The sequence below is a fragment of the Barbus barbus genome, assembly GCF_936440315.1.
Source record: "Barbus barbus genome assembly, chromosome: 38".
NCBI classification, from domain to species: domain Eukaryota; kingdom Metazoa; phylum Chordata; class Actinopteri; order Cypriniformes; family Cyprinidae; genus Barbus; species Barbus barbus.
Genome location: NC_136716.1, coordinates 836,273 through 851,197, shown reverse-complemented (window position 1 = coordinate 851,197; position 14,925 = coordinate 836,273). Strand labels below are relative to the sequence as shown.

The 14,925-nt window shown below is 36.2% G+C and overlaps 1 protein-coding gene across 2 annotated transcripts; it reads right to left on the bottom strand.

The window, feature by feature from the left end:
- Window positions 1-264: 264 nt before the first annotated feature.
- On the bottom strand, window positions 265-14,115 carry LOC306857340 (pseudokinase FAM20A-like). Of its 2 annotated transcripts, none has more exons than XM_079397247.1 (11): window positions 13,478-14,115; window positions 9,673-9,866; window positions 9,540-9,590; window positions 7,228-7,306; window positions 7,053-7,145; window positions 5,475-5,590; window positions 4,658-4,838; window positions 4,234-4,343; window positions 3,965-4,046; window positions 3,024-3,083; window positions 265-2,920 (listed from the first exon to the last, which is right to left on the bottom strand). In XM_079397247.1, exons 1-11 carry the CDS (start codon window positions 13,816-13,818, stop codon window positions 2,653-2,655), a joined length of 1,575 nt encoding a protein of 524 aa, XP_079253373.1. In that variant the 5' UTR covers window positions 13,819-14,115; the 3' UTR covers window positions 265-2,652. The 2 variants fall into 2 exon arrangements, with proteins under 2 accessions (XP_079253373.1, XP_079253372.1); XM_079397246.1 differs by having other exon boundaries at window positions 1,319-2,920; window positions 9,673-9,884; window positions 13,478-13,970.
- Window positions 14,116-14,925: the final 810 nt, after the last annotated feature.

The following is a 14,925-nucleotide window of genomic DNA, read 5'->3' as shown; positions in this document are numbered from 1 at the left end:
GTGGCATTTGCTGAAATGCTTGTTATGATGGCCTCAAATGAGAAAAAAAGTACGAGCTACTGCTTCAAGTTATCAAGTCCCAACAGATGGGACTGAATTTATGAATTTTAATTTAGCATTTCACATACTTGGTCAAGTCATGACTGCTTGAGTGGTAAAATCAGATCATGTTGTTATGCTTAAATGTTAATTTTATGATCATACTCCAGTAGTTTTTACATCACATGAGGTTTCCAGGAGCTGGACTGAATCAGAAAGTATGCAAATGTTTAGTCATTTTAATGAGGCAATGTGAGAATGTGACAAACAGTCGTGAATAATTATGAGCAGGTTTTGATTTACAGTTTTTCAGATGACCACCACTAATTCAGAAGTTAACATTTTGAGCAATTGATTTATTTCATAAACCCAAATTTAAGGTCTCACTAATGGTGGCGTGTTTAAGCTAGCTTCAACGTACAAGACAATAGTGCAATAGTGTGACGAACCACAAGTTTCAACAAAGCTTAAACACTTCAAATGATTTCCACTCAACAGCCTGTGAAGTACGAGCAGATGAGACGGCTGAGGATTACACGCTTACGATTGTCTGGAAAACCAGCCTTTAGCTCCTGTAGAGACATCAGTCTCGCAACCTACCGCAGTGTTTCTCTGCTGATGTGGCCTGTTTGTGTGCTACATCATCAGCTCAGCTGCCACTAATGGCTGTTTGTAGAAACATAGACAGAAAGGGAACGGATAATCAGAGGAAACGCTTCCCGCTGTGCCGTTAAAGCACCACATGAATGGTGTGTTTGCTGATGTAAGGAGATCTGAAGATCTTATCTTTGCTGTGAATGCTGCATCATCTGTCTGGCTCGGGGATTTCAGATGACTGTAACCAACCCACTAAACCAGATCAGGACAACCACTTAAATGTGTTGTTAGGGAGCTTTCGGAAGTATTATTACACAGCCCTTTTTAGCCAATCATAATTATGAGATAAAAGTTGAAACTATGAGATAGTCATCATGACATTCAAAATTCACAAGTCCTGATTATGACAGTTTTATTTATTTTTTATTTACTTTTTATTTCAGTTTCATGATCATTTGGACTGTTTATCTCATAGTTTTGAATTGTTTTATGTCAGATTCAACTCTTTATCTCAATTTTGACTCTAATTGATTTTCTTTATTACTTTTTTGTAATATCACATCCCTTAACTTGTGCGCAAAACTGGAATATTGCATAAAACATTTGCAAATAAAGCACTTAAAATAGGTGGATGCAAACATAGCTATTGACAAATCCTGATTATGACACATTCTGTTTTTTTATAATTTACTTTTTATTTCAGTTTCATGATAATTTGGACTATTTATCTCATAGTTTAGATTTTTTAATGTCAGTTTCAATTCTATCTCAATTATGACTTCTCATAATCATAACTGTCATAATTGTAAATTTTTATCTCTCTGACTTCTCATAATTTTAATAATCTCATAATCTTTCTTATAATTATGACTTTGTACCTCAATTTTTTTTTACTTTTTAGTAATATCACAGTTTTATTTTTAAATCATTTAGCCAATCATAATTATAATACAAAGTTATAAACATGAGATAAATGGTCAAAATTATGAGATAAATAGTGATACTTATGAGATAGAAAGTTGAAATTATGAGATACTCATTTATAACAGTTGAAATTGACCAGTCATGTTTTTTAGAATTTAATTATCTCAGTTTTGATTTTTAATGTCAATTTCAACTCTTTGTCTCAGTTATGACCTCATAATTTTCTCCAGTGATGTAGAATCGGTGGGCGGGGCTAAACAGGCAGCGTTAGCAATCTTCTTCCGTGGGGGCGGGGTTTATCCACACTATTACATCACAGAGTAGAACATTCCTAAAGCTGTGGTTTAAAACGGCAGACTGCCTTCAATATAAACTGCTTTTGGACTAAAGAGAAAGTTTTGAGTTCTGAAACTTACAGGATGTTTTTATAGCACAATGACCTCTTAAATGTCAAAAGATCAAGGGAATTTTGGTTTCTTGGTTCATGACCCCCTTTAAGGCTTTTTAGTAATATCACACAGCCCTTTTTAGCCAATCAATTATGATACAAAGTCATAAATACGAGAATAAAATGTCAAAATGATGACATAAAAAGTCATACATATGTATTTATATTATATATACTTGTATATTGGAATTATGAGATACTAAGTTATTGTGACAGGTAAAATTGAATAGTCATGCAAAAAAATACTATTTAGAATTGACGTTGATCTCATATTTAGAAGTTTCATGATGATTTATCTCATAATTTAGTTTGTCAACTTTAACTCTCAATTATTATCTCATAATTTTAACTTTTCGTCTCATAATTTTGACCTTTTGTCTCTGACATTTATCTCATAATTTGGACTTTGTCATACATAACACTTTGCATCTCATAATTTTAACTTTTGGTAAATTTTGACAATTAAGACTAATAATATCACACAGCCCCAGAGCATTTATCAGAAATACAAATACTTTTTCCTCCTGATGTCTTTAGATGCCATGATTTTGGACAATAGCGTCTGATTTAGTTATCATAAAGTACAGAGTCAGTAACACAGTGGATGGCTGATATCTCCTCAAACCCTGGCTCTTCTCGTTCTGTCACCTGTTGCTTCCTCCTGGGTGGCTTGTAGTTACTCTGGATGACTCTACAATGTCTGTGATCACCACTTGTGTTTCTCCCAGCTTCTTCACACACATTCCCACAGTCCTGAGCACCTGGTCCAGCCGGCGGTCCAAGGCCTGCAGGTGGTCCTCGGTCAGGACTGGCGTGAGAGGGTCTCTGGAGAGGGATTCCCTCATAACGTCACTCAGACGATACTCGGACCGAGCCAGAAGCTTCAGTCTGAACAGCGTGGAGCGCTTGATCCTGGGAGAGGTCGTGGCTTTATTAAGTGTATGTCTAATACTGTTCTTCAGAATAATCTCATTTGATAATTGAAAAAAAAAAACTATTTGAGAAAGATCCTTACATGCAACACTGGGTCAACGGAGCAAGAATGGACGTCTCATCATGAGAATGCCGGCCAAATCTGCAGCAAACAAGAGGATGAAGAAGCACGTTTGGCCACATAACAAACAAATAAATAAAATCTTGCTTTGGTAAATCATAATTAGGAAAAGTCCAAATGATGACACAAACAGAAATTATGAGATACTAAGTCATAATCATATCAGTGAAAATTGTGACATAAAATTTTACTTTTTTATCTTACATTTAAATTTTTGTGATACTTTCACTTTGATCTCATAATTTTGAATGTCTTTTTTTGATGTTTTAGCTCAATTATTATGACTTTTTTGTCACAGTGTCGACTTCTTGTCTGATAATTATGACCTATGTCATCATTTTGACTTTTTGTTATTTCAGCTTATCTCAGTTTTGACTTGTATGAACATTTAGATTTTTGCCATAATTATGCCTTTGTATCAATTTCAACTTGTCTCAATTATGATTTTGTCACACTTTTATCTCATAATTTTGACTTTTTTGTCAGTTTCGGGTATTTAACTTAATTATGACTTTTTGTGTCATAATTTAGATTTTGTTTGTTGTTGTAATTCAATTATGACTTTTTGTCATGATTTTGACCTTTTGTCTCATAATTTCGACTTTTTGTCAGTTTCGACTTCTCATCTCATAACTGACTCATAATTTTGACATTTTACATCATGATTTACCAAAGCATTACATTTTATTTCTTATATAGAAAATGGGCTTTGATAAGAAACCGCTTTGATAAATAAACTGTGAGAGGGGCCAATTACACAGAACCTTTATTTTTTGCATTTAAAAATGCACGATGCAAGACTTGAGTGCTGTTTATAAAATGCCATGTATTTCACAAGATGTGATCGCAGTTCAATGCATTGCAGAAATGAGTTCGGTGTTAATGTCCAGATGAGCACATACCCTCTAGCGTTGTCTAAGTGGAGCAGAAAACCATCATCTCCAAACTTGGTGAAAATTTCATAGTGGTGTCTGTCCATGTTTCCTAAAATATGAAGGAAAATGATTATAGGGTTAGTACACTGGCTTTAAAGTTTCCTTATTGTTAAAGTGAGGCTTATTTTGGTGCAAAACCAAGCATTAAAACACCACTTTGATTGTCAGGTATGAAATTCGCTTTATGTAAAATTTTGACGTGAAGTTAACTCCATCAAGTGTGGATATTAACATGCCTGTGAGAAAGTCAAATATTGCCATGTCAATAATGTTGAGCAGTCTGTTCCCAGAGTTGTAGGGATATAGTTTTTTGATGTTATCGCAGTATAACGGGTTGACCTCCCACCTGAGAAAGAAAGAGAAGACGTTAATTGCTTGAAGCTGTTGGACTCATCTGAACATTACTGAACTTTAGACATTTTTGCTTCTTAGCCACGGTTTGGATCGAGAGCTGGATTTCTCAATCCAAATAAGGACATTCTACGTTACCTAAAACAACCAGTGTTGATCAGACTGGTAAATCAAGTTAACCTGAATCTAAATAGATGCTTTTACTTTCTTAAACACATTCCTGTTCTTATTAAGTCACAAAGAGAAGACAAACGTTCTTTGTGCTCAAGCCTGAAGAGTGGTTTAGTGTGTGTGAAAGTCCCAGCGTACTCCTCTCTCCCGGTGAAGCTGTAGGCGCGGATCCAGGGGTTTGGGATGGAGATTCGCGGGGCGATGCTCAAACCCGGCAGATAAGCAGACATGGAGCCCTCCAGCAGATCCGGATGACCACACACCGCATACTCCGACTTACACACGTATAAACACTTGGCGAAGAAACACGTGTTGTTTGCTGGTCAAGGAAAAAGAAAAGCATTCAAAACAACTCACGTTCTGATTTAAAACAGGCCCAAGAGATACTGTATATACAAGTTTGGGGTCTTTTTAATGTTTTTGAAATAAGTCTCTTCTGCTCAGCAAGGCTGCATTCATTTAAACTAAAAAAAAAAAAACAGTAAAAAATGTGAAATATTATTGTGATTTAAATCAGCTGTTTTCTATGTGAATATGTGTTAAACTGTAATTTATTTCTGTGATCTGCAGCTGTATTTCCAGCATCATTACTGCAGTCTTCAGTGTCACATGATCTTCAGAAATCATAATAATATACTGATTTACTGCTCAACAAACATTTCTGATTATTATCAATGTTGAACACAGTTGTGCTGCTCAATATTTTTGTGGAAACTGTGATGCATTTTATTTTTCAGGATTCACAGATGAATAGAAAGTTCAAAAGAACAACATTTATTTGAAATAGAAATCTTTTGTAACAAAATAAATGTCTTTAGTGTCACTTTTGATCAATTTAATGCATCCTTGCTGAATAAAAGTATTTTTTAAAAAGTGCTTACCCCAAACTTTTGATGCTGATTACAGTAGTATGTATAATATAACATGTTTTAGTTTTTTGACTAGTAAAGTCAACCTGGAGAGGTGAAGAAAACACTGCGCAGTTCTTCGTTGTGTGTTATGTACAGAATGTCCCCCGTGACGTTAATGAAGCGTCCTGCCACCGGTGGAACTCTCCGGAAGTCCAGCACTCTGCACAAAACACACATATTCACACATTAATAGCTTGCCATTAATATTATCAACATGATTCTTAACAAATGAAGTTTCTTTAAATCATATTCTGAGTGAGATATCATCCTAAAATATCAAAGTAGGTTTGATGGAATTTCCATCAGACTTTAGAGGCAAGCATAAAGGATTCAATAATAATATGCTATTCAACAAATAGATTTTTAATTCATGTCCAAACTATAATAGTAATTGCACTGGCTTTCCTTCAGCGAGTCATTATTGTTCATCTGCAGAGATCACGCTGAGTGTTTAATGAAGCTCAGACGCAGGTAAACACCTTCTCTCAGTGTTTGCTCACACCAGTAATGACAGGCTGGATCTCTGGGAGTTTCCTCGCTGCTGTCCACAGGCTTGCTCACTGGAGCTTTGTTCTTTGTAAAGCTGCTTTGGCATGATAAATGATATGCATTGTGAAAAGCACTATACAAATAAACCCTCAGACTTCAAAATGGAGATTTAGCAACATGTACAATAACTAACAATACAACAACAATATGAGGTTGAAGTATGCGTTGGTTGGACAAATAGATAGAGCCCTCACATTTTTTGGTTCTAGTATTTTTCCCATAGAGATGTAGTTTAAGTTATCAGTCATGAACTAAACCAACCAGATATGAGGAGAATCACAACTACACACTTGATTTGAAGCAGAAAATCAGACAAAAACGGACAATATTTTTACTATTGAAATAACTGCTTTCTATTTGAAGATATTTTAAAATGTAATTTATTCCTGTGCTTTCAAAGCTGAATTTTTAGCATGGTAGTGTGTGTGTGTGTGTATATATTGATTTAAATATGTTGATTGTGTATATGACATGATATGCATATTATTGTACATCTCTTGGGAGTGGGAGGGCACTAAAGAGCTCTTGATTCTCTGATTGGTGGAGATTTCTTTGCAGAATTATGGGTAATGTAGTTTTCATCAGGAATTCTAATGTTGAACAGGATTATTTAAAAAAATAATGCGGGCTGGCGACTTCAACAAAAGAATATACTATCGATTAACAGCCTTATACTTCACAACATGTCTGCATTGAACAGCGTATAAGTTATTGTTTAAAAATCAAGTCCACTATGGAGCAAATTAATAGGATTTTTACTTTCAGAGTCTGACTGTTGCTCTCTATTGAGTGAAGCTGTGTGAGTCTGGATGAGTGGTTAAAGAGTTGGAGATTTTGTGTCTGTAATCTAGAAGATCTTTTCTAAGTGAGATTTTATGGTCTCTGTTTAAGTGGATTCCTCTGATGTCAGTCTGCTCTAGGGCTTCATCCCTGTATAATCGTCCACAATCAAGCTCATCGTCTCAACAGGCCTACACAATGATGTGCCGTATCCCACCGAGGTGCTGTTTACTGAAATCAGATCCTTCCCAGTATACTTCATTCCTGCCCTCGAGCACGTCTCTCTGCCTCACCTGTCGAGGTGGAAAGCTGCTATCTCAGCATTGTGCCTCTGGAAGTCGACAAAATAGAAGAAGTTCTCCGGCGTCTCTTCGTGTCGCTCCTGTCTGAAATCAAGGAGGACCATTTCTATCAGTTCAACCTAAACCAGCGTATAATAATCTGTTCATCCAAATAACAAAGTGTTACCTCATTGGTTTAAACATAGCTTTGCCAAAGTCTTGGAGCTTCAGAGCCAACTTCAGGTGAAGACCGCTGGGTTTAACCACTGATGGACATTCAGAGAAAACTCTATTAATATGAATGTAGCCTACAGGTATATATCAGGAAATTGCTGTAACACCTGACTCTGTTTGAAGTGCGAGATCTTATTTTTTACTCCCCAGAGTCGACCTTTCAGCTGTAATAGTTTAATTATAGAGGGATCTTTCCATAACAGGGCCTGCGGTGTACAGTGCGCTCCAGCGCTGCTTTGTCTGAGGTTGTGGGAAGCCGTGGCAGTCTGCCGAACCCTAAACCGTTCCGTTCAGACTCCTTTTAGCTCCTTTCCAGCTCAATCATATCAATAGTTCACAAACTCAACTGTGCTCCAGAATAACACACAAGTAATGAGCGAAACAGAAAAACAACACAAAAGGTCGAGCCAAACAATAAACAGCTTGTAGTTGTACTGTATTAGGCCAAACAGATCTGAAGGGGAAAGGTCACGTGATTATAGCATGGGGCTGATGTGTGAGCGCTCGGCTCAGATGCACATGTGAGGTTTTCACTCTTTTACAGGACTGACGTTTACTCTAGACCCATTTCTTCAGTGACACGTTTGTTTCTGAATGCTTATAAAATGGCCTCATCTACCTTAAACCAGTGTCCATTCATTATGAGTGTTTGTGAACTTACAATAACATATAGTTCCCTTTCAGTCGGTCACTCCGAGTCACGTCGGATGACCGACAAAATTGTGATCTCGCCAGAGAGACCTATCCACTTCGAGTGTAACTAAACGAGCCAATGGACATTGGCATGCAGTAATTCGCATCCAGCTGCCGCTGATCACAGCGTGAGTATTAGACGCAGCAGGTGCACCGCATTAATTCATGCTTAGCTGAGGAGCCGAGCCGGTGACCCGGCAGCTCAGCGGTGGTACAGCGAACGAGGGTTACATACATAAGCGAGACGTTCCCTTTCAGTCGGCCACTCCGAGTCACATTGGATGACCAATGAAATTGGGATCCCTACCAAAGCGCCACAGGAGCTGCCCCTTCCAGTGCCCTGTGTAGGCCTCCTGATCCTTCCTATAAGGCAGACGATAGGACCGGGCTCTACACAGAGAAGGTCAACTACCGTTGTTCCTTGAGCAACCCAAACAGTAGGACTTGGATTACACTGGGAAGTGTGTCCGCCAGAGGGGGTTAAGTGACATTTAGACATGGCTTTCCTGTAGCTCAAATAGTAGAGCATGGCGCTAGCAACGCCAAGGTCATGGGTTCGATTCCCAGATAAAATGTAAAAACTGTAACTTGAATGTAATGTAAGTTGCTTTGGATAAAAGCGTCTGCTAAACACATAAAGGTAAATGTAAATGTAGACATGCGAAGTAACCCTCCTTCAGGGAACGAACGTAACCGAGACATTATTGCATCAAAGTTACAGTATCAATACTAGATGAGCAATGATGGTTAGCTGTAAATTACCTAAACTTGTAGAGTAAAAATGACATTTTAAAAGATTTTTATTTCAAAACACTTTCTGGAAAGCAAAATTTAATTGAATTTCACAATATTACTTATTTAATTCACAAAACTATGCATACATGTTTTATATACACAGGGTTGGTAGGATTTGTTTATGTTTTTCAAAGAAGTCTCTTTTGCTCACAAAGGCTGCATTTATTTTGATCAAAAACACAGTAAAATCAGTAAAATTGTGAAATATTATTGTAATGTAAAACAGCTGTTTTCTATGTGAATATGTGTTAAACTGTAATGTATTCCTGTGATCTGCAGCTGTATTTTCAGCATCATTACTGCAGTCTTCAGTGTCACATGATCTTCAGAAATCATTCTCAGATGCTGTTTTGCTGCTCAAGAAATATTTCTGATTGTGCTGCACAATATTTTTGTGGAAACCATCATGCATGTTATTTTTCAGGATTTACAGATGAATAGAAAGTTCAAAAGTTCAAAAGAACAGTATTTATGTGAGAATATTTTTTTTTGTAATATTATAAATCTTTTTTTTTTTATCACTTTTTGTCTCTTTTGATCAATTTAATGCATCCTTGCTGAATAAAAGTATTCATTTGTTAAAAATAAAAATCTTACTGACCTCAGTAATAGGTATCTATAATAATAATTGACATTCCCAGAAGTTCTTACTCAAAGTGGTCATCATATTTATTTTTATTTTGTATGCATTTATGCTAATTGGAATGTTTTATGTTACATTTTTCAGCTAAAAATGTTCAAACCTGGTAGAAAAATAGTGTACAAATATATATTTACCTTGTGAGCAGTCACATGCACCCTTCAGTGCTTTCTCATCCTGAGTGAAATCTGTCAGACACAATGAAATACTGCAGGATGAGCTCGTGCATAGCGTTAGATCAGACAGATTTAGGGTTGATTTCTCTCTGACCTGCGCTGATGACGCGGGCCGTCTGCATGTCTCGCAGGAGTCTGTCGATGATGTTGTCGTCTCTTGAATACAGTGCATAGCGATTGATCCCTAGATGGAACTGCAGCCAGCTGGCCTCGGGGTCAAAGGTCACGGGATGGTTGGGTATAGTGATGTTTGAAGCTGCTGCCGCCTCGATGTAGAACTTCTTCAGTCTGTACGGGACAACGACACTTCATCTCTCATCATGTAATATTTTGATTCTGAAATGAAGTTTTTTTCTCTCTCTCTCTTTAAACATGAGTTACTTTCCCACACAAAACCTGGAATCAAATGAGTAGAAATTACACATTTGGTGAGCTCTCTTTTAAGTCATCAAGCTAGATAGGTATTATTAGCTCTTAAAATAATGAGTTCTTCTAGCGAGCACAGGTCTGCACATGTAGGAAACTTTAAGATGTAAAACAACACAATCTGATTCCAAAGCCTCAGCAATCTGCCAGCAGCATTCTTTGGCCTCCATTAGAAAGAAACTTTATTAACTTTATTACTGTAGAACCAAGCCACACACACATATGTCAACATACATGTACACACACACACACACACACACACATACACATGTGACCCTGCAGCACAAAAGCAGTCATGAGTAACACAGGTATATCTGCATCAATAGCCAACAATACATTGTATGGATCAAAATTATACATTTCTCTTTTATGACAAAAATCATTAGGATATTAAGATCATGTTCCATCAAGATATTTAGTGAATTTCCTACCATAAATATATCAAAACTTCATTTTTGATTAGTAATATGCATTGCTAAGAACTTCATTTGAACAACTTTAAAGGAGATTTTCTCAATATTTAGATTTTTTTGCTCCCTCAGATTCCAGATTTTCTAATAGTTGTATCTCAGACAAATATTGTCCGATCATAACAAACCATACATCAATGGACAGATTATTTATTCAACTTCAGATGATGTATATCTCAATTTCGAAAAATTTAAACCCTGCTTCAGGGTCACATATAAAGTGTAATAACAAAATCATGCAAATTTTTAACGGTAGTGTAGATATATTATAAATGTATTATAAAATCAATATAATTTTGTTATTTTTAGTTTTTTAATCACAAAGGCATAACATAATACTATTATTTTATTAAAATGAAATAGCATAAAATGCCATTAACACATTAAAAAATACAAATAAACAATTAAAAGGATGAAACAATACAATAGAATACATGAAACATATTATATTAATATAATAGCAATCAATAATTATGAAAAATATATATTACTATAATAACAATAAATAATTATTTAAAGAAATAAATATAATTTTGCTTAACTTTTTTAACACAAAGTTATAATACTATATTAAAATAATAATAAATATGCATTTAAAGAAATAAACGTATAATTTTGCTTTATTTATTTTTACATGAAGGCATAGTACTATTATAATAATTAAATGGCATTAAAAGAAATGGCATTCATTCCCAATTTAATGCCATAATGTGATATATTTTTCAGGTAAACAAGATGCAGAGATATTGCATGAGGAAAAAACTTATGGTGGGATTATAATATAATAATATTATAAATAACTGGTGTAACTTTTAACTTTGTATGCATCTGTACAGCTTTGTAATACATTTTGTATTCAATATATAGAGTACATTTGATCAAAATGATGCATCTTGAACTGAGCCTGGGGTAGAAACAGAATGGCCACGTCACAGATCATTGATCCTTTTAGAGCAAATATTTGCCGTTGATCCTCAGAAACTGTCACCATGACCTGTACATGCATCAGCTTGAGACAGCATCAGGAATAGAGAAATCAGTTGAGAGACAAATACATATAAACTGTTTAGCAGGAGCCCACGCATGAGAATATAAGTGACTTCTCACAGCGGGGTTATGCTCAAAAATACAGCACAAGCACACTTTTGAGCTGTTTTCACCCCCAATCAGAGATGCTGACCACTGACCGACCCACGACTTCTGAAAAAACTAACTCTGGACTAGTGCGTCCTGATTAAAGTGGGTGGTTTATAGCGAAGCTCTGATTATGTGGGAGACACTTGTGTTGCTCACTGGCCCCGGCTGCACTTTAACTGAACGCCATCACGGACGGTGCAATTAAAAACAGAGTGATCTGTCTACACCACTGCCTATAAAACACAACATATAACCTGCAAAACAACTCAAAATACCATTTCTGTGGGGCAGCAAGAGGGAGTTTTGCTATAAAAAGCGATCCTTTGAGTCAAATATTCTGCAGCATTGCCTTACTCTCTTAAAAATAAAGGAGCTTCACAGAGATGCCATAGAACCATTTTTGGTTCCACAAAGAACCCTCTCTTTCTTACCTTTTTATAATCTGAAGAGCCTTCGTGAATCTTTATGAAACAGAAAGGTTCTTCAGATGTTAAAGGTTCTTCTATGGCATCGTGAAGCACCTTTATTTTTAAGAGAATATAGTTACAATAAAAATACTGAATTAAATTTATAAGAACTTTTGAATTTATTTTATATATATTATATAATAATTTCACTTTACTTTTTTAAAAACAAAAAGGCATAATATAATACTATTAGATTAATACAACAATAATAATTATTATTATTTATTTAAACAAATAAAATAATAATTGCTTAAGAAAATAAATAATTTTGCTTTATTTTTATTTTTTAAACACAATGGTATAATAATATTATTGCATTTATTCACATAACAATAATAATACCCTATTAAATTAATTCATATAATAATTAATATTTAAATAAATAAATATTATAATTCTTCTTTATTATGTTGTTTTTACCTATTATAGGCATAACCTAATACTACTATAAAATAAAATCAATTAAGGTACTTTTAATAAATTAATAATAATGAATAAAATCAATTATAATAATTGTTAATAAATAATACATTAGTTAGTTTTTTGCACATGACCCTGAAGTATGGCATCAAACTGAGATGCACTCTTCTGTATTTCTAGTGCACTGCTGTGTTTTTGGTGCTGTGCTTTGACCGCAGACATCAGTGACCGTTCGCTGTGACCTGCAGCAGGATCTGAGAGCAGCTCCACGTGTCCCAATCCTGAGCGTTAGCACACACGGCCCAAACACAAGCAAACAAAACACCGAGTCACTTCATCTGCTTTAATCTGTCAGCTCTGTCAATAATGTCCTGACTGCAGTATGCCCTTTACTCAGGAATGAGGCTGTCAATAACAAACCACATGCTTTTCATTTCTCCTATTATAAACTAATCTATCATAGAATAAAATAATTATAGCACCTAACCGGAAATTGTTACTATTTCTACCTGATATGACCCTTACATTTAGTTTTGTTGGTGTAAACTAATGTATTTAGATCAATTCAGTTAAACTTGAACATAATTTAATTCAGTTCATTTAGACGTCCCCATAAAGACACATGTAAAGCACTCTTAATAAAGGGAGACTGGAGCTAGTCGTCACATGTGGGTTACATCCCAGTGAGCATAGTTTGAGTTTAAAAATGCTTAAATATTTCATTTAATCATTTAGTGAAATATTAAACAATAAAACGTAGTCAATGCATCACCTGACTTTTACTAACGTAAAAGCATATTGTAAGCTGTTGTCTAAAATTCATCAATAAGCAACAGGTTGCCATCGTGACAACTTACCCCCTATCGTCAATGTGTTAAATACTGGTGGAAATCTTCAACGCTCATGTGTCTATACAGAAGCTGATTTAACGATCATCCCTCCTAATAAACACGTCACATTATTTAACACAGTCGAGTACCTTTCCCAGCGGCTCACTTTCCTCTTGCAGTAGTTCACGAGCTCGTCTTCCTCCAGCAGCCGCTCCTCGGGCCCCAGCTCTGGAAGACGGATGTTGTAGAGCCGGTGTCTGAAGAGCCGCTCCAGCTTAGAGCCTCGCTCGGTGGAAACCGCGGTTATATTCTGGCTCGTGGTCCACGGGACGGTCGCAGCGGCTCCGCTCTCCAGGCTGCTGTTGGTGCATGAGCAGCTTTCTCTGGGCAGGTGATACCAGCTTCTGAGTCTGGGAAGCAGGATAAAATGAACGTCTGCTGCCAAAAGGGTGACCAGAGCGATGGCCACCAGAAGCCGATCTCTTCTCATGTCAACAGATTGATTGAAGTGACCAGTTGGGTTGAGGTGTCCTCCAAGCTGGTTAAGTTGGGGAAAAGGATCTCCGCTTCTTCATCGACAAATCCTGCAGCTTCTGTTGAGTTCTCCGCTTATTCCATGTGTTCCATCTGACCCAGACAGCACAGTGCCCTTCTGAATCAAGCCGCTTTGCTCTCTTTCTCTCTCTGTGTTCTGGACTGAAGCTTCAGGCAACATTCCAGCTGCACCTTCCCACTTCCCATGTAGACTCAGCCTCCCATCAAACACACACACACACACACACACACATGCGCTGGAGAGAGCAAGAGAGAGAGAGGGAGGGAGAGGCAGTCGGAAAGCAGGTCTGAGTGCCAGCGCACATAAAGCCAGTGTTTTCACTCGAGAAATAAAAAGGCCTGGGTTTTTCTCCGCCGCTGGTGGAATCTGCTCGTTTCATTGAAACAGCACAAAAAGCATCGGTGAAGTTTCCCAGACTGCATCTGGGCCGCTGCGAACATCTGCCGTGTGTTTGGGTTTGGACGTGCGTGTTTGCGGATCAGCTGTAAAATCATATTTCCGAGGTTCTGTGTAATTTTCTAATTATTCTGTGTTTGGGGATGAGAAGGAAAACGACGAACGGATGCAGAACGAAGCTCTAAAAATAGATTTTAGAAAATGCATTCACTGGGTAGGGTTTTGTAATGTAATAAAATTTAATTAAATATTTAAGATTCACATATATGAATTACATATAAAATTCCCATTAATTTGATTAGCACACAAACTAATACTAATGTGATACATATTTGTCAATAATACATAAATGTAAAAGGTAAGAACTATGTAAGATTTTTGCTCTCAAAAAATCATGGCATAGTTTGTTATTAACTACACTGTACAAAAAAAAAAAAGTTGAGCAATCTTTAAAAGTTTAAGGCAACCAGCTTCGGCAGATTTGTGAGTTTTCAGATTGTTTTGAGTTTAGAGAACTCAAAAATCTGCTGAAGCTGGTTGCCTTAAACTTTTAAAGTTTGCTCAGCTTTTTTTTTTTTTACAGTGTAGTTGCATCTATTTGATTCAATTTAATTAATCATATTTTAAAATGCATTCATCCAAATG